A 22,667-nucleotide genomic window follows, 5' to 3' on the forward strand; every position below is an offset into this window, starting at 1 on the left:
GTGCTAGTGCTTTGATTTCTAATAGTAGCACAGCTCTGCAGTTCATCTGCTGTGTTTTCCTCTTACTGGGTGCCAGAGTGGGCTTCATGTGTGTTCAAACTAGGTCTCAGAGGAAATTAATCCAGGGCTCTATCCTAAGTATTCAGTAAGCACTTTCTAACCCCCTATAGGGACGTAAAATGTGACCCAGTGATGGGTCCCCAGAACAGCTCCAAACTACACTACATAATTGGAACACTGGATCAGGGCCAGACATGATCTAGCCCTGAATGGTGCAGATCTGTAGATGAAGAAGCCTCAGCACAAAGTGTTTGGTTTTGCTGAGCTGTTGCTTTTTCTCCAAATTGCTTTTTAATGTAGGGCTTAACCTTAGAAACAGCAAAGAAAGTTTTAGCTTCTGTCACTATGGTTTTTTATTCAGCCCTTCAGTGGTATTTTAGCTTGAGTGTATAATTTATCGAACAATTAAAAGTATTGACAAAACACTTATGCACGCCTTTGGTATTGAGGAGCTCATTTCAGCAGCTCTTCTATTATGGATAACTCGGAAAGAGCAGCAATTTGAGAAAACACTAATAAACATTACAACCCTGGGAAATGGTTGGATCATGACAGGCTTCTTGGACCAAGTTAAAATGTGATTTGAAGCAAGAATATTTGTTGCAGAGGTCAATTGGATTTAAAACTAATATCGTCTTTCATTTTTATCAGAAAAGTCTTCAGTCAGGGAAAATACGTAAGTTGGGTTTTTTTAATCAAATTGAATGGGCTCAAAGGTTTTCCTGGTTTTGCCTATTTTGATCTGCTATTATATTAGTTTGCCTATCTTATATAGTCTCATGAATTCCACGAATGCTACTACTCCTCAGCCCCAAGGACAAACTGAAAATATGTTAATTATGAAGCGTCTGACCTTGGTATATTTTCTGTACATGAACAGAAGATTTAAGACAGTAACAAAGGGTTTAGAGGAAGAAGAAATCTAATACTACTTTATAATAGCAAAATGGCTGTGCAGAGGAAGCTTTTAAGTAATCAAGGCCACACAAGCTAATTTGCAACTCATAGTATAAATTATGTGTAGATTCTTTCAGATTGTTAGAATTAACTCCAGGGATATTTTTAGAGCAACTTTGTTTGGTTTAATGAAAACAACTATTAAATCATTAGTCAATAAAATACTTATTTCATCTTGTTTGTATGTAAATTATCATATTCATATATTATCATCATTATCCTCTAAATAATGTGCCTATTCAGGATTATGTCTGTTTAAAATGGTCAGGTTTCTCTGAGTAATTTCTCTGCTTTGCTTGCAGGTTGTATATAAAAATAACGATGTCAGGTTGGAGCTGTCTCGACTTGCCAAGCAAGGGGATCCTAAAATGAAGATTCATGGGGTTGTAGCATTTAAATGTGAGAATGTTGCAACCTTAGATCCAATCACATTTGAAACACCAGAGTCTTTCATCTCTCTGCCAAAGTGGAATGCCAAGAAAACAGGCTCAATATCATTTGACTTTCGTACAACTGAGCCAAATGGCCTGATTCTTTTCAGTCATGGGAAACCAAGGCACCAAAAAGATGCCAAACATCCACAGATGGTGAAGGTTGATTTTTTTGCTATTGAGATGCTTGATGGCCACCTCTACCTACTATTAGACATGGGATCAGGTACTATAAAAATTAAAGCCTTGCAGAAGAAGGTGAACGATGGTGAATGGTACCATGTGGATTTTCAGCGGGATGGGCGGTCAGGTAAGTTCCTTTTGTTAGCATTCAAAATGAAGGTTTTTTTCTGTTTTGTCTTGAGAGAACACTGGGTGCATATTGATGTTGCCACAATTAGAGTTGGGCATCATCTGAAAAATAAGGAAAATATAAGAAGTCATTACTTTCAGGTGCCAGAATACAATAATTTGCTGAGTAAAATATCTTTTGTTAACATTATTGGATAATCAAGTTCTTAATCTTGCAAGTAAGTGTGTTGTGTGCTTGAAAAACCAACAGTAATCTCCCTCTGTGCTTGCTTACACCAAATAGCTGAAGTGGCAAGTTTCAAGAATGAAAATAAAGCAGAAAAGGAATTACTGAAAATAATCTCTGACATGGGGAATAACTGCCCCACAGAAACAACACAGATCTTCCAATCATGTCAGCAGATCTCAGTGTACTTGAATGATACACTAATAAATGACTAACAACATGTGCTAGCAGAAATGGAAATAATTGACTTGCTGCATTCTACCAGTGTGATTCACATTCTTTGATTAGTTTACTCAAAAAAAATCCCACTGAAAAGTGGTAAAAATAAAGAATTCATGAACTCTTCCTCATGCTACTGAAATATAATATGGCTTAAAGTGCATTTATCCAGTGAAATCGTCAATGTGTATCAGCTCAACTCATCTTGAGTATATATCTTGTCTTAAGTAAATAATCAATATACATCAACTTAAGGACAGTTCTCTTCTACAGAGACTTTCCTGTACTTCATGCCAGGATTTGGAGAGAAAAGGGGCAGGGAATGTACTGAGCCTGTAATTCAGTCCTGAAGATTTTCTGATTAATATCAGTACTGAACCTGAAGTTTTTGTACATTTTAAAATTGGGTATTGAAAAATGTAACTGCACTTCTTTTGGATTTTGTGGAATTTCCCCCACTTTCTTCCTTCTGGTGACTCCCTTTCCATAGTTTGCATTTATAATTTCTTTATGAAACTTAACCCCAAAAAGTTATTATTTTATGACTTAACTTCTTACTACATACAAATCAGATTTCAGATCAAGCAAATCTTAGGTGCAGGTCTAAACTAAATATTTCAGTCAAATCCCTGCTGAAAATCAGACCAAATTCAATTGATCTGTGCTGTGATTATGAAAACAAATTATTTGATTCCTGGGCAGTGCAGCTTCAAACTCTAATAGTACAGACTTTGATTTTCTTATTATAATATGTCAGTAGCTCATTTACATTTCTTGAGGTTAAATAAACATATCAAACAAGAGTAAGCAAAACCCAACCAAACAAAAACAAAACAAACAAACAAAAAACAAAAAAGAAAACAAAAAACAAACAAAAAAAACACAAAAAAAAAACCAAAAAAACAACCCCATGAACAACAAAACACAGCTTCTCAAAATCTTCAATTGAGATTGAATATCCAGTAGTTATATTATTTATACTACAGTTTTCATTTCAGACTTTTTAAAGTGCTGTTTCAGTGATTCATATGAGGCAGTAAATCCTGTAATAATCATGCCTGTGGGACTGCTGAAAGCAAAGTTTATTCTTACATCCAAAGCCAACAGATCTATAAAGAAATGAAATAAATGCGTAGCAACTGTTTACATTTGAAGATAAGTTCTGCCCTCTCATTGCTTCACAAAAAACGTGACTAACAAGTGCCATTCAGAGAGTTTTGGGCATACTTTAAATTCTTTAAAATTGTTGGTGGACATCAGCAAGAACGTAGAGTGATTTCAGGAAACAAAACCTTCTTGGTGATCAGAATTGCACATTAATTTTTGAGTAGAATTATAAATACTAAAATTAATCCATCTGATGATTTGCCTATGATCAAGATAGGTGAAATTTATGCAAGTCCCCCTCCCCCCCCAGTGTTGAAAACTAATCATAACACCTATTAACTCTAAGACATGGAACTATTACCATGAATACTAAATATAATATACAGGCTTATGGATTGGCAAACTGATTTTTAACTGCAATTTGAAGCAGAATAAAAGTTTTCCTGTTATTCTAATACATACAGTAATAGTTTATGGTAAGACAAGTACCAATAATACTTGCAATGCTTTTGTTTGTCTTAAAGATGGTAAGATCTGGTTATTACAATTATTAGAGAGATGTCTCTGCCTGAATTAAGATGCAAACGAGACTGTGTGCTAAAGTAAAAAATACGGATTTTATGTATCAGTAAATGTGATATAGAAGGAAATTGAAAGAAATAGTAAAAAGGGATGAAGGGGACACACTCGATTCTAACTGGGCACTGGCTTCCCTAACCTCATCCCTATCACCCTATACAATTTTACTCTACTCCTCCAAAGCCACCTGTCCTTGTTTCCACCTTCTGAAAGCTTCCTTTTTTGCTTTGAGATTGCTCAGCAGCCCCTTATCCATCCATGGAGGCCTGCTGGCATTTTTGCCCGATTGCCTCCTTGTTGGGATGCATTGCAACTGAGCTTGGTGAAAGTGATCCTTGAATACCAGCCAGCATCCTTGGCCTCCCTCTGGCATTCCCTCTGCCCTCCAAGGCTATTTCCCACTGCACTCCAGTCAATAGTGCCTTGAGGAGGCCAAAGTCTGCTCTCAAGTCCAGGGCAGTGAGTTTGCTGTGTGCCCTCCTTGTTATCCTGAGGATTTCATCCCCCCTCCACCTCGTGGTCGCATTATGCATGTTGGTGTGTTTTACCCATGAAGAATAAAATTCACTTTACTATTTCAAGATGCTTTTTGGTTTCTTTTCTCTAGCCCAGACCAAACACACTGGGAATCACATGAATATGATTACTTTCCTCTAGCTTTCCTTCAGAATTTTTATATAACCGAATGAATATATCTTGTACATAAAAAATTTGCTTTTCTGAGACTTTCTCATTGCCATTGACAGCATATTTCCCTAGCTATCAATCATAAAGGAACAGATTGTTCTGTTAATGAAAAAGTGGCTCAAATAAACTGTGCAGTTCTTTTTTTCTTTAAATTAAGTTTGGTGTCTTGTAACCTTTTGCTCCTAGCCTTCAAATCCAATGCACAGTGGCTCCCTCCCTATAGTAGAATGCTGTGACATTTCTCAAGGAGCTTTGCTAATTTCCTTGACTTTCATATTAGCTGGATCAGCAAGTACTAGATTTAATTCTCATTCTTTGCTCTCTTCCAGACTCTCAGTCACAGTGAGCATCCACACTAAACTATTGACTTTGCCTTTGCTTGTCTAGGACTGCGGTGGAGGGGGAGGGAGATGCAAAAAACGAGAAAATATTTTTAAATTGTAATCAAACAGGCCCAATTCGCTAGTAATTCTGTCAGTCCCCTCAGATTTTGAGAGATACAAGGAAGAAGGAAGAAATGGTGCCTTTCAATTTCCTTTTGCTGAAAGAAGTTTTGACCTATTATTCTTGTTTTTGCCCTAGAATCCCATTCTGTTTCCTGTAAGACTTACTCTGAGTGCTTTCTTACCTAAAAAGAAGATCATTGGCAGGACAGAGTTCCTGAGACCATCTTTAGTTAACATTTAAGGGTTAGGTAAAGAGAAATATAAGATATTCTCTGGTTCATCTTTCTTGCTAGGTGTGCAGCAGTGCTACCAGCTGCTGTATCCTGAGTTTCCTCCCAGTATTCCTGAACTGTATATCCTGAATTTCTGGGAAGGACCACAGCTTCATAGCTGTCTCCTATGTGCCCTGTCTTGGCCATGGGCTGCATGCTGCAGTTGCAGTCTTCATCACAGATATTAAATTGTGTTTTAGCACAGAAGATGTATTTAGAATACCTTGCTCTGATTTTTCAACTTTTCTTAATAAGCAGATGTTTTTCACGGGCACAAAAAGAAACTAAAATAGGCCACGTGAGGTAAGCAGAGAGATCAGAACAGTTGCAATACCTGCAATTAAAATCTTCATATTTAACTGATCAGGAGAGAGATGAGATTTAGAAATATGATTCTTATACACAGTTTTAGGAAAAAGTAAATTGCTAAGATAATGAATATGATTGGAGAGTTTGGAATATGATCATTACATTGTACCTAAGGGAAATGTTTGCCTGTTCTGTTCTTAACAATACTGCAAACTCTGCAGAAAAAAATAATTAGGAAAAAAGACACAAACCCAAACTAAATAAAAAACAACCAAGCTACAGAAGCAGCTGTAAAGGTCTTTGCTCACAGTGCTTCTTGTAACACAGTAGGGATAGGTTTAATAACTGTTTTCTGAGACTTAAGTATCCTTTAATTTTTTTTAAATTGTTTGCCATATGCAAGGATAACCATGCAAATTGTTTTTTGCTAAACCATCATTCATCCTTCATAAAGCAATTACACCATTACATAGTGAAATCAGGGAGGGAACTTACTCTTCTTGTCAACTTCTAATTGTGCAGGGCAGCATAAAGCAGAATGTATCAGCATCTATTCATATGTAGGTAGCACTTAAGGGCTGAGTCACTGAAATTTTGAACTAAAGTTAGTTTCAGCTTAAATACCAGAAACCTTTTCTGAAGATGTAATTAGAGCTTAACCATAATCAACATCCCATGTTCAGTAGTGCTTTGTTGATGTCCATTACATGTGTTGTTGTTGCAGGTTCTTTTTTTTTTCCACATGTACTCTTCTACATATTACTTCCCACATCTTTTTAACCTTTTAAGAACAGCCAGATTTACATGTTCCTATTTCAACAGATGTTATTCATTTTCATACTTGGGAGAATGGGTTTATATTGCATTTTAAGGAATATTCTTTCAATTATCTGCAGCTTTCTTGGCTGATCTGCATCTTTCTCAGAGTCCAAGATAAAAATTAACCAACACTCAGCCAAGTGGTACAATAGGCTTCTCTGTAATCCCTAATATATTTCCCATTTTGCTCACATGTGTGTTATTGTTGACTTACATTGTTGACTTGTCCTTTGAAGGACTTCTCACTAATCAGTTATCCTTTAAGTCAATAATTCTTGCTGAAAACCATAATTTCATTAGTTTTTCTCAAACTCATTTTCCAATCCAGAAAAAAGTTTCTGAATGTTAAATTGCACTGTGATCTCAGGTGAAATACTGCAGAATCAAAGCAGCTACGGGTCATTACAGGACACTTAAATTTATGTGTAATTTCTGGAGATAAGAAATGCTACTTGTTTTTAGAATCTGAAGCTAGATCATGAATTCTCAGAACAAATAAGTCACCCCACGCCTTCTTGTCTTTGTCATTCCCTTTTACTTCTTTCAGGCAGGACAAAGCACATGCTGTCAGCATTCTTCCATTGCTTTCTTATTCTGACAGAAATACAAAAAATTTACAAAAATACTTTGAGTCTTAAGAAACTTTGCATGGAAGCTGCTTGTTTCCTGGAAGGCATTAAGGCTCTTTTCAAAGAAAAAGCCATTTCACTACTTATCTGGTACTGGGTGCTGTTATGAAAAGTTGGAAGTTTAAGGATGGTACTTACTCCAGAGATGTTACAATTTAAAGTTATAGTTTTCCTTGAGCATCCAGTGCTCTTCTGAATCGGCTGCCTCCTCTTCATATCTGTTGTCTCTAGGTTATTCAGTTAAACAACATATGTCCCATTCTTTCCTTCTGTAAAATTTGACAATTCTATCTTGAGAATGACATTACAGTATCTTTACAGGGAAATTTATTAACCCTTTTGTGCTGGCTGCATAAGACTTTTGCATGCTCCATTCGCTTCTCTTTCTTCCTCTATGGAAAGTGATGTCCCTTCACATCCATGAGCAGAAATATCTGAATGGATTGGAGGCACATTGATGATTCGACAAAAACAATTCATTTTAATCTGCCCATAATTCCCAGACAAAGTAGAATTGAAGTCTATCAAAGGAGGTGTGCACCACAGTCCCCAATTTCTGTGGTAGCTTCTGCCGTTGTTATGAGGTCCAACTTGAGACGTTTTCAGCAGAACTCAGAAAGTTTCTCTCAAGAAAGGTAACAGGCTTTAAAAAAACACAACCAAACAACCAAACAAAAAAACACCAGCCCCCCCCAAAACAACAAAAAACCACAAAAAACCCAACCAACCAACCAACCAAAAAAAAAAAAAACCTCAACCAAACCAAAGAAACACAAAAAAAACCACAAAAAAACCCCAAAAAACAATAACAACAAAAACAAACAAAAAAACCCCAAAAACAAACGAAAATAAATCCCCCCAAACCTCACCAAGATGAAACAGCATGTGCTACCTCTGCCTCAGCTCTGGGTGCACTGTGAATCCGAAGATGCTAATGGAACCATTGTTTATTTTCTGTAGGCCTCTGTTCTGTGAACTTGAGTTCTGCATTTTGTTGTAGGATTCTTAAAAGGCTTTGTGTTTTTTACTGTATTTTGGATTATTTTTATATTCCCTTATGTTACTTGGATTTTTCATCTGCACTTACAAAGCAATTAGTGAGTAAAGTTGGTATTGTCTGTTAGAGATACGTAAAAGGTAATTTGGATATCACTAGCAGTGATGGCTGTGTGGTTGCCTGTCATGTTTTTCTACCCATAGTCATTAGATGCCATGATTGCAGTAAGGCTTCAGAAGATTTCTCACACAAAGTATTTGATGGGGTTTCATTTCTTTTACTTGGGAAGGTAAAAAAGTTCATTTCTTTAAGAAGCTATTGTCATCTATTCAAAATAATACTTAAGCTCTCTTCAGGGTAATCCTTTATGACAGAGAGAAGAAAAATTTCCTGCTTCAATCTATCACTTTACTATAATTCACAGTCACCAGTTTCCCTTATCATTCACCTTCCTAAGCCTTCTGTGCTTGCAGAGCTTCCACTTGGAACAAAGAGTAGCAGCTGTACTAGCAGAGATTTATCTGTCTTTTTCTGTGAGCTGAAAGTGACCAAGACGTAGTAGATTTTTATTTTTTAATAGGGAAGGAGTTCTAGGATTCTTTGTTAATGTCTTGAAAATGTAAATGTCTTTGTCCAGCAGAAAGCAGCACTGTTCACATGTTGGAGCTTGCTGTTGGAGGCTGCAGCTGAGTTAACTTGTGTGGGTGCACAAGTGGGTGCTGCCTGAACATGGGTTTGGAGTGTTTGGTCCTAAATTAGCCTGTACATCAACAGATGGCAGCAAGCAACAATAGCACTAAGAAACAGTGTGAGGACAAGTGCAATTTATATTTACAGTGTCTCTAATGTTTTTAAAGATGAAAAGATCTGTTGCCTGTTAGCCATCCTTCCTGATACTGTAGGATGCTCTCTGAAAAGTCTCTCTTGGTTTGACAGGTCATCCACAGGTGTCCTTGTTTGATGCAGCTGGTTAATCAAATCAAATCTCAAAATGTTTATGCTTGCATGCCTAAGGTCAAACCTATAGTGAGCATTCCATATGAGTGCCAAGTTCTGCTTCTAGAAGCTGAGAAGCAACAACAAATTTTTATAGTTGTCTTATGAGTTTTAAATAGATGTAAGTTTGGAAGAAAAGGTATCTTGTTTCAGCATGCCTATTTCTTACTTACTTTCTTGGAAGTTCACTTTCGCATCTATGTGATTATTCAACTGACACAGAAAATATATCTCATAATACATAAAAGGGAACTGACCACATCCTCACTCTATAAATGTGCTTATAAAGATGCAAAAATGCTATGCAAACCTTTGCTTTATCTTGTCAGTCTTCTTCTGATAGTAGGGAGACTGTTTGTGGTATCCAGCCCTTCTAAAATCCATATGACTCAAGTCTCATACGGGAGTTGGACCTCCTGAGACCTTTATCCCAAACAGCTTTTACTAAGAATCCAAATTATATTCATTCTGTCAATATTGTTGAAGTTACTGAACCAACAAAAGAACAGAAAAAAAGATAGCTTCTACAGGAGTCCATTAATAAAAGAGAGGCTTAAATTTTAGGCTGCAACCAAGTAAGAGAATGATCTTTTTCTGACCTGCCTTTGTTTGCTTAAAACTCACATTTTAGTATGTATGCTATGTAAAGTGTGAATTTCTTCCTATGCACAACTCCCACCACAGTGGAAGCATTTTTGGTAATCAGTGTTATCTTCTAGAATCTGTTTCAGGCTAACAGTGGAGATGGTGAATCATGTTCACTTTATATTTATATGTATGCTAAATCCATCATGGTAAATGCAGTACTTCAATGTCGTGTCATCACTAATACAGGTTTGATGTTATGCCCAGCAGATAACATTGTGCTGCATGATATGACTGGTCATTATAATAATTTTGTGACCTATATAGTATTTTGATTTATATTTTGTTTGCTTTTTGTACCCATGTAGAGTGATAAGGAATCACTTTTGTGAAGAGCTACATGAAGATTTTTTTTCCAAGTGATTTTACATAGATATAAAACTAAAATTGGTTGGCATAAGTATGCTCTGTGACTGTATGTTCTAAATTTGTTTTTCTGCTTATTCAAATTATAAGTGTTGCATACCTCATTATTTTAAACAAAGTACCACCAAAAAAAGGTTTTTTGCTGATGATTACATTTTCTTTGTTCAGACACTTCATAAAGAGAACTCTATTTTAGGTTAAATTTTGTTTATTAAATTTTTAGACTAAAATGGAAAAGATATTTCTGGTTTCCTGAAGGTCCGCATGCATCTTCTCTCCCTCTCATTGCAACATGCACACATTTTGAGATAAGTGTCAGAGGCATTGATTTTTCCCTCCAGGACCACATCACTTCCTTCTTAATGATTGCCTGCCTTGCAACTGATGAGAGCATTTTCCTTCAGCACTTAAAATTTTATCCAAAGCCCACTGGAATTGGTGAGAGTATTTTAAAATACTGTCTTTGGGCCCAAACCAAAGACTCAGATTTGCCTCCCAGGCTTCAACCTATCCACGAAACCCTGGCCTTAAGGTTGTGAAATGCATATGAGGGAGAGAAGATATTTTTGTTGTTGTTGCACAATGAGGATATTTCTGAAAATTACTCTGAACTGCATTCTTCCTGTACCTATGAGATCAGTAAGGTGATTTTTACTGGGATTTTTCATATTGTGCTCATGCAGTGCTGTGCATAAAGGTTTTTTAGATCATTAACTTCCTGACTACATTGCAATTGAAATACTGAAGTGTATCTATGAGTTTATAGCTGTACAAATAAAATACCTCTACTTCACTTACAGCTGTTTGCCAGGAGCTAATGTGACATGTAGATGAATGAGTAAAAAAAGCAGTACTAAAACCAAATATCTTGAAAATCACTCATTTTATTGTCTTTACAGGGACGATATCCGTGAACACGTTACGTACTCCGTATACTGCACCAGGGGAAAGTGAAATCCTTGACTTGGATGATGACTTGTATCTTGGAGGTTTACCAGAAAATAAAGCAGGCCTGGTTTTCCCAACAGAAGTGTGGACAGCACTCCTCAATTATGGATATGTCGGCTGCATTAGAGATTTATTTATTGATGGTCAAAGCAAAGATATTCGACAGATGGCTGAAATTCAAAGCACAGCTGGAGTAAAACCCTCATGCTCAAGAGAAACTGCAAAACCTTGCCTTAGCAACCCCTGTAAAAACAATGGTGTGTGCAGGGATGGGTGGAACAGATATGTGTGTGATTGCTCTGGCACGGGGTACCTTGGCAGATCGTGTGAAAGAGGTAGGTTCCATGAGATGTCTGCACTTCTACTTTTATATATTTAAAAAAAAAATTGAAAGCACAATCATAAAATAAATAAAATCCTATACAATGGTTTAAAATGGTAAACTAACATTAACTGTCCTGAGGCAAAAAAAGCATCCTTGATTTCACTTGATGTGAGGTGGAGCCCTGCTCTAGACTCAGGGCAGTAATTCTAGAGGAAAGATCTCAGGGGAGGCTCTAAGATGCATGAAGAAGAATTAGGTAGCTATGACAGAGAGTCAGACTGCTGAATATCTTCTAGAAAATGCCTCCTTTTGTGTCTCATCATACATTGCTGAGTTCTGAAAAGCTTTGTGAAAGCAATTTTAAATATTGCATTGCTATGATGCCTTGGAGTGGCTACCTAGAACAAAGGCTGGAAGAAGTTAAGGGAATAAAGTGGGTACTTGTTAATGGCCTTCAATAGATACACCTTGGACAGTCAAAAGCCTGCCAGCAGCTACACCCAAGATGGACAATGGTCACGAATTTTTCAGACAGTTGTAAGTTTTGTCCATTTACGTATATCAGGGTTAATCCTCCAATTGCAGCTTCAGGTAATGAAGTCATATTCCCCCAGTTTGCTCTCCCCCAATTCACTTTTGTTTATACCTGATGCTGAAGGGTGCCCTTGGGTTCCAGGCCCAGAGGGATTGTTTTATCTGACCAAAGTGTGAAGAGTAGTTAACACTTTATATGAAGTTTAGAGTTATGCACTAATGCAGCACAGAATTTGAAAAATATAAAGGCTAAAATCTTAAGGCATGAGCTAAATTGTCACATTCCAGTTCCAAACTGAAGTCTTGTTCTCTGCCTATTTATGTCAATATTAGTATATAATTAAATTTACTTTTGAATTTCACAGTATCACTTAAATCCACGGCCAGAACTTCACCCGTGAGTCAAAGCAGAAGAGTCAGTAGGAAAAATTACTTATCACTCTTTGAAAAGATCCCAGTACCCCCGAGGAAACTGTCTGTAGTTATCTAAAATCTCTGAGTATTCCTCTTACCTAGAAAAGGTAGCAGTGAAGTGGATCAACTCCATTTATTTAATTGAAAAGATGGATAGTGGCAAGGAAGGCAGATGTTGAGGTTACTTAATAGATAGAAAACCCTGTAATTTATGTAAAATTGCAGTGTGCTAATAAAGGACTTTAATGTAAGTAGTTAAATGATAAAAATAAAGTTTTTTATAGCTTAGGTTTTTATTTTTATTCTTATTGGAATAGAAAGTGTTTCAACGCCAGGAGTTGTATTTTTTCATCTCACAGTTGACACAATATTTTCTTCAGATTTGTCTTCAACCTGACATCTAAACTTAAAGTTTATTGACTGAAAATGAAGTTCTTTTCATCTAGTTTGATTAATTTTTCGAGTGAGATGAAACGAAAATATATTCTTTAGAAGTAAAAACCCCAAGGAATGTTTTAAGTTGTGTGTCAGTAGATATGTGCAGTTATGTAGTATGGATACCTCCATGTTATCAGCATTTGCAAGTAGATTCTCAGATTCTTCAGCGGGGTTTCTCTGTCTTATGTTTTGACTCTTTATGCCTTTGGCTGGCGGCCAGCTGTTCCGAGCTCTCCAGCCTGCTGTTCCTGATGGAGCGGAGCCGGCAGAGGGATAACGGAGCCGCCTGATGTTTCCCCGCAGCCCTCGGTTCGACATGGCTGGTGTACCACCCTGTGGCCAAACTCTCCAATTACACAGCGGCTCAGGCAAAAAGCGGATTTGCATTTTTTTTTATTTCCACTGAAAAGCCAGGAAACATGTGCCTTAGAGACATAAACACATGCAGATCTGCAAAGAACTGAAAGCAGGCTTCGTCACAGCAACTTCCCATAGATACATTGGACAGGCGGTGATGTTTTATAAAGAAACCTTTGCCTTTTATTTCCCATGCCTTGTTTTCAGGCATTGTCCAGCTTAAGGTTTCACTTTCCCAGTGCATTCCCGTGGTGGGAATGGTGGTACTGGAGTGGTGGTGTTGGCTCCTCCACCACAGCATTTGGTTCTTGTCCAACAGAAATATGTGTGGCACTCCAGCAGCGTGAGATCATTTCCTGCTCTTGGGTTTCCCTCTCCAGAGGGAACTGCACTGAAAGGAGAAGTCTTCTCAGTAATATTCATATCCCAAGTGGCCATGCATTAATAAGATTATAGCTTTTGGGATTCTGAAAGCGTCGTGTTGGCATCCTACCACACAAAGTTATTATAACTACCAGCCATGTGTAGGAACCGATAAACTTTTGTATTTGCTGATATAAGCAGCACATTTACAGTTGTTCCAACTAGTTTAAATAAAAGGCGAACACGCTCATTTCATCAAACAATACAATTTCACAAAGAAAATAAAGCTTTAGGATAAAATACTGGAGATTAAACAACTAGAATATTTAACATTAAGAGTTAATGTATCTTCAGTTAAAAAAAAAAAAAAAAGCGTGGAGCTACCTTTTATTACCATTTATTTTTTAAATTATTTTTCATATTATTTCCCCTGAAATAGAAGTGCTGATATCCATAGATGGATGTTTAGTGTACAGAACCTGAAACAATTTCAGCTCATTAGTGCACCAAAGCCCTGGAACACCACTGTGGCTTATTTTAATTTGTATACTTAAAATTATATATATATATATACATTAATGTTTATATCCACATCCATGTTATCCTGTTGCAAGTTATACTTGATTTTATTCTTGATTTTCAGTGAGGTTAAACATCAGCATAATCTGTAGATTGGCTTTAGTAGATTATGGAAACTCTAGCAGATGGATGGACAGATGTCACAGCAATATAATTTGGTATCTCTCGTACTTTGAGGATCACAGAGTGACTGCCTGCCTCTTGGCAAAGCCTTTTGCAGGTGTATTCTTTTGACTGGATGGCCAGGAACAATAGTAAAATCATCAAACAGGGATAAGAAAAAGTAAGCATGCAAACAAAGGTTAATGAAGGTGATGTTTCTGAAGAGAAAATCTGTTTAAAGTAGAGTGTGTGTAGATGTCCATATTGGGCATGCACAGACTCCTACATACACATATACACATTAAAGAAATGTAACTTTCATTCCTTGTGTTATGCCTGCATGCTTTAAAATTTTAAATTAAGCATAATAGAGGTTATATGAGGATAGATGGCATGAAGAATCAGGTGTTCTAAATATTATACTAATTCCATCACTGTCTTAAATTAACTGATTGGTCCTATGTGTTAAAGTTGTAACAAATTTACAGTGTGGCTTAGGACCTCAGTCCTGAAATAATACCAGTATAGGAATTGGGAGGAATAATTTCAGCCTCTATTTACATATTATCCTGTAAATAATTGCATAAAGATAATTGCTTCTATCAGATTGATGGAAATGTTCCCTGTAAATCTCCAAGACTTCAGCTTTGGGCCAGGTGGATTGAAGAAGATGCCATGAAGAAAATACAAAACACTGGGAAGACAACAAAAAGTTCAAATTTGACTCAGTAGCAGCCAATATATTTGAATATTCACACAATTTCTTGGAGTAAAATCATATGTACCAGGGAGCATTTTCTGGGCACGATGTTCTACTTGTGCTGGTAAATAAAACAGGATCAGAGAGGAAACCTGAGTACTTGAATATTGATGATCCAGATTGCTCATACATATCCTGTCATGACTCTGGACTTACAGTCTGTCATTTCTGGCAAAGTTTGGGGGGGGATTTTAGTGACAGCAGACACAGAGGGTGATTTTATACTTTTAAAATGGCTCTGTGGGATGCAATACAGTCCTCATATTATTGCAGACACACTGAAACTGAAAAAGTGGGAAAAAATTAATAATTATGTCTTTGGGACTTCACAGGCACCACAAGAGGTCCAGAGAAAACAAGATCCTGCTTTATTTATTAAAATATGTGCAATAGACCTTTGTACTCACCAAGAATCATGTTTTTAAAACAAATCCAACTTGACTCCAAAGCTTATGAGAAAGAACCCTGAAATTCAAACGCCTAGTCCATACTTGTTTCACTTTAATTTAAATAAGCTGTGAATTGAAGAATAGCATCTATTCAGGAAATTCTACTTTACTCCAAAAATATCCAGTTCAGCATTTCTGAGGGTAGGAGCAGATGTAGGAAAGTTTCCAGAAGAGTTGGTGCCTCAGTCTCTTGAGCAATTTAGGTAATTCCAGCTCAAGTGGAAATTAAGGTCCTGAATCTCCTCTCATGTCAGTACTGATCTGTGCATCCTTGGGCTTAGACATGGAGATAATTGAGGCAGTGTGTGTGTAGGAAATAAGACTCTCTAGCTGCGAAGATTTTGATAAGAAACGAATTGAAGAAAAAGAAATTGAGAGGGCAACTGAATCCTTCAGTGGGACTGTTTTGCAGTTTGGCTCATTTGTGTATTTTGGTTGTTTGTTTTTTACTACAGGAGCAGGAAAAGTTTGAATTGTCAGGTTTATAAAACTGTCCAGAAATGAATGTATAAAACATTTTTATATAAATCTCTGTATTATATAATGCCTTTTATTTCTTAATGACTCTACTGCATGCACTTATCTGCTGCCACAAAAAAAAAAAAAAAAAAAAAAAAAAGAGAAAAATTTTCAGTGATTATTTTGTAAGGATTTTAAGCTGTTTTTTTCTTTTCAGCACTATGATTCCAACAGACAACTGGTAGTAAAACTATTACTCTTTTCCTTCCTCCTTTAAATTAATATCATATCCTGAGCAAAACTTATAGTCTCTTACTATTTGACCTAGTAATTTAAAAAAAAAGAGATTTTGCCAACACTTACATGAGAATATTTACCAGTGTAGATTTCATTTAAACATGAGACACCTCCTTGGAATTAGCTGGTCAAAAGCAAAAAAAAAAAAAAAGGGGAGGGGGGAGGAGGGGCAAAAATGAATACATATTTTGTAGCTGAATTGTTCCTTCAAGGTTTGTGTAACTGGTGCCTCTTGTCATTCAGGTTCCCTTCTTACTGACCAGGCCTTGTAAATTAGCAATCCATTCCTGCCAGTTTTGTGCTTGGTTCTGCTTTGTTTGTTTGGGTTTTTGGGGGTTGCTTTCTTTCGTTAGCTTTTGGCTTGTTTGTTGTTTTCCATTTTCCTTTGCATTTTTGGCTTGTTTTGTTTCTGGTTTTGGTTTTGCTTGGTTTGGGCTTGTTTTGTTTTGTTTTGTTGTTGGGGTTTTTTTGAGTTTTTTCCCTTTTTTTCTCCCCCATGATACTTTCACATTTAGAAAGCCTGTGCCTTGGAAAAGACAGATTGACATATTAAAAGGAGCTAGTTGACATAAGGGAGCTTCCTCGTTGCCCAGAGCTTTTAAGTCATTTGATCTTCTGTTCTTTGGTCTGCTCTTGGAACATCTGTTCCCAAAATACTGGCACAGTGTGGCTGAGGAGGATTAAGTATCTAAACACATCAGGTCTGCTCACCATGGTGTTACTCACAGGCTATCTCCAATCAAATTAAGTCTCCAATTAAGTTCCTTCTCTCCTTTTTCTGCAATTTTCAAAAAAAACCCTTGAAAAATTACAGGAAAGTTGGCAAACAGTAGCAGTGCTGATTCTGACAGCTCTTTTTTACATTATCCTAAGAAAATTTGTTACCAAGAGACCTCTAGCATTGATGAATCTTGGGCTTGCTCTGTATATGAAAACCCTGAGTACTATTAATGTGGTGGATTTTTATAGACAATACGAAATACCTTTTTTTTCCTGTTATATTCTCATGTAACTTAAGGGTTTTTCCTGAAAATCTTTACCTAAATTAAGTTTACCTCGATAAAAATCTTGGGAGATTTTTATGCATGGATTAGACAGCTAGATATAGGAAGGAATTTAATGCCCCAACTTTCTGACTTCCCCCCAAAAAATAATAAACAAACAAGGAAACTCACAAAAACCCAACCCCCAAACTAACAAATAAAAGCACCAAACTGTCAAAAAGCACATCACCTTTCACTGAAAAGTCTGACTAGAAATCACTTTTCAAATTGTTGCCAGTATTTAATCTACTTCACAGAACAATTTTTGATTTAAAATATGCTGAAAACATGATTACCTGCATAGTCAGAAATCATCAAACCTGTAATTCTTCTAACCTGTTACATCTAAGGGCTTTGACAGCAGTCTCAGTAACCACTTTTTTTCCCAACATCAGGCTGTTTTCTCCAAATATGTATTGGGGGAATGTAAAGTTCTTTACAGAGGAGAAGAATTCTTTACAAGGTTTCCCAGAGAAGCTGTGGATGCCCCAGCCCTGGAAGGTTCAAGGCCAGGTTGGACAGGGCTTGGAGCAACCTGGGCTAGTGGGAGGTGCCCCTGCCCATGGCAGGGGACATGGGTGGAACTGGGTGATCATTGCAGTTCCTCCTAACCCCAGTCATTTTCTGATTGTTTTAGTGAAAATATCATCTATCATTTTTGCCTGTTACAGAATTTGTAGAACATTTTGTCCTTCCTGGGTCGTGTAGGCTGGAAGTCTTGAAGAGCTTATCTGCCTTTAGCAGCATACGAGATATGCTATGGGAACAATTTTGGCAAACAGTTGTGATACTTACTTAGCACAGTATCAGTAGTATTAGTCCTTGAAAATATGATTGCATGTTGACACCACAATGAACTTTTAGGGAAGTGGCTCCGTTACACTGAAGCAAATTTAAGCCTAGAGAAGCTTCCCATAGGTGTTCTTTGCCCACAACGTTTGATTGTTCTGCCAAAAAGGACATACTGGTACCTTTCAGAAATGTGTTTTCTTTGCTTTCTAGGAACTGCAATGCCTCCCTGTGAGCAGAAATGCAGTCTCTTTGCTACCTTTCTTGATACCAGCCTGGAAGCTGGAAAAAGAAGGCTTGTGACTGGTTGCTCTGGGGTGTAACAGACTGTGATTGCTCTGCGCCAGAGCCTCTGGCCAGGAGGGTTTCCTGCAATGTCTGAAAGTGACAGTTCTTTGCTCATCTTGGGGGTTTTAAGATGTTACCCTCAATATGCCAATTCCAGTCTCAGTCTTCTTGCTGAGGCTGTCGTAGTGTTCATATAAGCATTTTTGAGTCCATACCATGCTTTTTGTAGTCATGGAACAGCCTGTGCCACATCCAAACTATGCTGGGGATAGTCACGCATTTCAGGAGATTTTTGCTCACTTTATGACAATTGCAACCCATAGTTGTAGCAATGCAAATAGGTTTATACATGAAGCATCCTAAGGTGGTTATCTAGGGGAATGACAGTCAGGCATGGGCTTTTGTTATGCTGTTAATGTTACCTGAATATCTTTCACTGATTTGACCTATTTTGAGCTGTACAGGCCTGGTCTTTCAAGCATTGCCTTACAGGAGATTTTACTGATCTTGTTGAAGATGCACGCATGACTGGCTGGGTCATTAAGAACAATTTAGTTGCTTTAAAAAGCACCATGATATGCCACTTAAAATAAATCAAAACAAACCCTAACAAAACCCCCAAATCTGACTTCCCTTGCGGCTCCTAGCAATAATAATGAAAAGTAATACGTACTTTTTCTGTGTCATGCTGACTGAATATATATTTACCATCTTACCTTTAAGGAGTTTCAGCAGACAGAGCATAATCCTTTAACAACTGATTTTCTCCTTTGTATTTCCAGAGGCAACAATTTTAAGCTATGATGGAAGTATGTTTATGAAAATACAGCTTCCTGTTGTGATGCACACAGAGGCCGAAGACGTTTCTTTAAGGTTCAGGTCTCAGCGAGCTTATGGCATTTTAATGGCGACAACTTCCAGGGAATCTGCAGATACCCTTCGGTTAGAGCTGGATGCAGGACGAGTTAAGCTAACGGTCAACCTAGGTAACAACCTCTTCCTCCAAGAAAATAACATTTTCTTTACATTTTTCTTTTTGCTTGCAAACATTTATGAAACAGCCTGTTTTAACATTAAAAGTAAACTGAAATGACGTATAAACACACATCAATGCGGCATTTGCATACGTGCACACATACACGGCCATTATTACAATTTATTTTGTTTTCTTTTGCATTTTTGTACTCTTTGTTTAGTCTTAACATTACTCATCACAATATTTTTGTACTGTTGTGTATTCTAAAAAAGAAGACAAGTTCATCAGTGGTATTTTTTGCCTAATTTTTTTTTTTTTCAATTGTGGAAGATTGGTCTCTCTCCACAATTTCTTCAGAATAGCAATTCCACAATTTCAATGTGCGAGCAGAAACAACATATATGTAGGTCAACTCAGTCTTACTTCCACCCCACCAATTAGTCTATGGCATGCAAATATATCAAAGACTTTTTGGTTTTAACCCTGAAAATGTTGCAGTTAGATAATCCCACTGATGGATTTCTTGGTCTCCTTTTTTTAGATGTCAAATCTATATTAAATCCATCTCCTCTTTTTTAAACAATTCTGTAGTGGTGTTTTTGTAGTATCGAACGATAACACAACCCTTCAATGCCCAAAGACTGCGGCCCTCAGCAAACAGCCTTGTGAACACAGGAGGCACAAGCCCTTTTACAGAAAAAATTTAAAAAAAAGAAAGAAAGAAAATTGGTTTCCTTGTTTAAAATGTGATGGACAAAATGTCAGGTTATGGTTTTCTCTAGTTTAAAAAAAAAAAAGTAAATAAAGAAATAAAAGCACTTCTGCCCCGCTTATGAATAAGTCCAAGTCAGGACGTGAAACAGGACAGGAGTATGCTCAGGAAAATGCATGTCCCATGCAGCTATCCCCGTTCAGGGGGATGCTATTTTTAAAGGGAAAGAAGTGTTTTATTGCTTAGTCACAGATTTAGAAAGCACAGGTGTTGAGTGTGGAGGGTAAGACAATAACCACCTGACCCTCCACTTCCTCGAAGTGTCGCTCCCTGAAAAGCTGTCCCGGTGTTTAGCGGTGAGGAGGGAGAAGGAGGAGCCCGGGGTGTGGCAGGTGACCCTTCCCTGCCTGTCCCCTCTGCGCGGGCGGCAGGCTCTGAGCGCTTTCTCTAAAGGGGCTGTGCAGGTGCTGCTCCTCGGCTGTTTGCAACCACTTTTCTGATGCGGTTGACGACACATGACAAACTCAGCTATATGGAAACAAAATCTAGGTTTGATGGTATACATGTTCCTCAAAGGTGTAAACCAGAAGTAAGTGTACAAACCAAGTAGCGCAGTGTAGGGTTTGGTTTTTGCTTTTGTTTTTGATTTTTTTTTTTTTAAGTAATAAATGAATGCAGGTAGCCTGGCAGAGGATCATGCACAGATCAGGTTATTCACTTTACATACAAAATACCACCCTCTGCCTACTTCTATAGTTCATGAAAGTCAATAAAAAGTTAATAAATCCATGCCCTAACAATATTGTTCCTCCCTCTGACACTCCTTTTTTTTTCTCTCTTTTTTATTTATTTATTTTTTTTAGTCAGGAAAGAAAATAATCTTAAAATAGAAAGGGTTCTCTTCATTTTCTAATGAGTGTTTATAAATACATGATTTTTTTTCTACATATTATTATACCTTTAAAGTAGTCACTGTTCATTTCTAAAATCTAGACATTAAGGATATGTAAACCTACAACCCCTTATTTCTGGGCCTGGGTGATGAGCTCTGTGTGTCAATCCTTAGCTTTTGAAGATGAGCCTTTGAGGTTATACTATCCACGAGTTGTCCAAGGTGTCTGATTGTGGCCTGGCCTGCTCTATGACCCATTGTGACGGAGCACTTTCTAATTGCACTGAGAGAAATTACCTGTTCTTTCACAGATGGGGAGAAAGTTGCAGCCTGCCTCAGTTAAGCATCTTTGACTTTTAATCCTGACTTTTCACTTAGATTTGTCACCATGTAGCTTTGTTTGAAATTGGCCATTTTTACCCTATTTGTCGTTTCTATTGGTAAAGACTTATCGCAGTATATCTGGGTTATAACCGTATGTAAAGACTGATGATATGGAGTGGCCATATTTGCATGTGTCTGTCCCCGGAAGGGTGGACTGTGATTTTATTGGATGTCTGCAGCTATTACCTTGAAGGATAAATTTTCATTTTTCATCTATTCTTCCCCATCTAGACTGTATCAGGATTAACTGTAATTCCAGTAAGTGCCTATTCAAACTTTTTAAAATGTTATTCCACCATTATAAAATATGCAAACTAGAATGACAAAGATTGTGGACAGCTTGCAAGCATTTGATAATTTATTAATGAAATGTGATGATTAATTATCATTGTGTAAAAAGTCATCATATACTTTAGCACTTGTTTTTTGTCCTTCCCATGGGACATAACATTTACTATTAAAAAGGAAGCATCCTACAGGTTGTAAACAAGCCTAGAGGAAATGGTGCCTGTAGTACTTTATTATTCTGGATAGGCTATTTTATTTAAAGTAGCCATGGATTTTTTGAACCAGCATTTCTGATAAGCTGTTACACATTTTTCCCCATGTCCTCCTTCTAATTTTCCTGACATTTTACCTTCAACTCGTGGTTAGACTGTTGGAACATAATACTTTTTACCACAAAAATTTCTATTTTGCAATCCCCCTAGACAATTACCTTTATTTACTGGCTGGTTATAGCACAGTTTGGTTTTGCTAAATCTTTGATTTATGGAAATGTGATGCACTGCAATAAGGACATTATTAAGTCTGAGAACTACCGTATTTCTATGATGATTTTTTACACTCTAATTATGTTTAAAATCCTTGAATTGAACAATTTTTCTCTGTGATATGCATGTTTATGAAACAGAGGGAAACATTTGCCAGATGAATGGACTAAATTTTAACTTCTCTGATATTATTTGGATTAAGAGGCTATATTCTGAAAGGAGAAAAAGGACTGTGATTTTATTTTGAGTCTATGGAATTCCTGAATGGTGTCAACAAAATTATTGATAGTAAGTATGGTAGATTTGAGTTTTGGGGGTTTTTTTGTTTGCCTTCCTAACAGGTTTTGCAGGCCAGAGGACTGGCTTCATGAAAATAGGGGAAAAAAAGCTAAACAACAAACTGCACAGGTTTAATTTGTAGTTGGTAAGAGTTGAAATATATTAACATAACATTCCTTAATAACCCATAAAGAAAAACAAGGATCTGAAGTTATTCTTAATGTGTCATTTGCTAATAGATTTTTCAATTAATAATTTTTACATGACAAAAATACAGCATTTTTATTAAAAACCAGAAAAATTTCTTGAGGCAAGTGTTTAATTTAAACTTTTCTTAAATTCAGAGAGACTTTAATACAATAAAGGAAATGCTTGTAATCCCCAAGGCATTAAGATGTCATCCTCATATTAAAAAGAAAATAATAAAAAATAAAAATTTCTCACTTATA

At 36.9% G+C, this 22,667-nt stretch overlaps 1 protein-coding gene across 22 annotated transcripts in view; it reads left to right on the forward strand.

Annotated features, from left to right (window-relative positions):
- NRXN1 (neurexin 1) overlaps nt 1-22,667 on the forward strand; it is a 671,565-nt gene that overhangs the window by 265,710 nt on the left and 383,188 nt on the right. For 13 of the 22 annotated variants that reach the window (XM_088161001.1, XM_088161002.1, XM_088161013.1 and 10 more), the window contains 4 exons: nt 1,320-1,758; nt 10,957-11,340; nt 18,985-19,188; nt 21,398-21,424. In XM_088161001.1, coding sequence (XP_088017127.1) covers nt 1,320-1,758; nt 10,957-11,340; nt 18,985-19,188; nt 21,398-21,424 — 1,054 coding nt within the window. The remainder of the gene's footprint in view (nt 1-1,319; nt 1,759-10,956; nt 11,341-18,984; nt 19,189-21,397; nt 21,425-22,667) is intronic. The other 9 variants (XM_088161007.1, XM_088161011.1, XM_088161016.1 and 6 more) reach the window with 1 other exon arrangement.

The sequence above is a fragment of the Sturnus vulgaris genome, chromosome 3 (assembly GCF_052056855.1).
Source record: "Sturnus vulgaris isolate bStuVul1 chromosome 3, bStuVul1.hap1, whole genome shotgun sequence".
Classification (NCBI taxonomy): Eukaryota; Metazoa; Chordata; class Aves; order Passeriformes; family Sturnidae; genus Sturnus; species Sturnus vulgaris.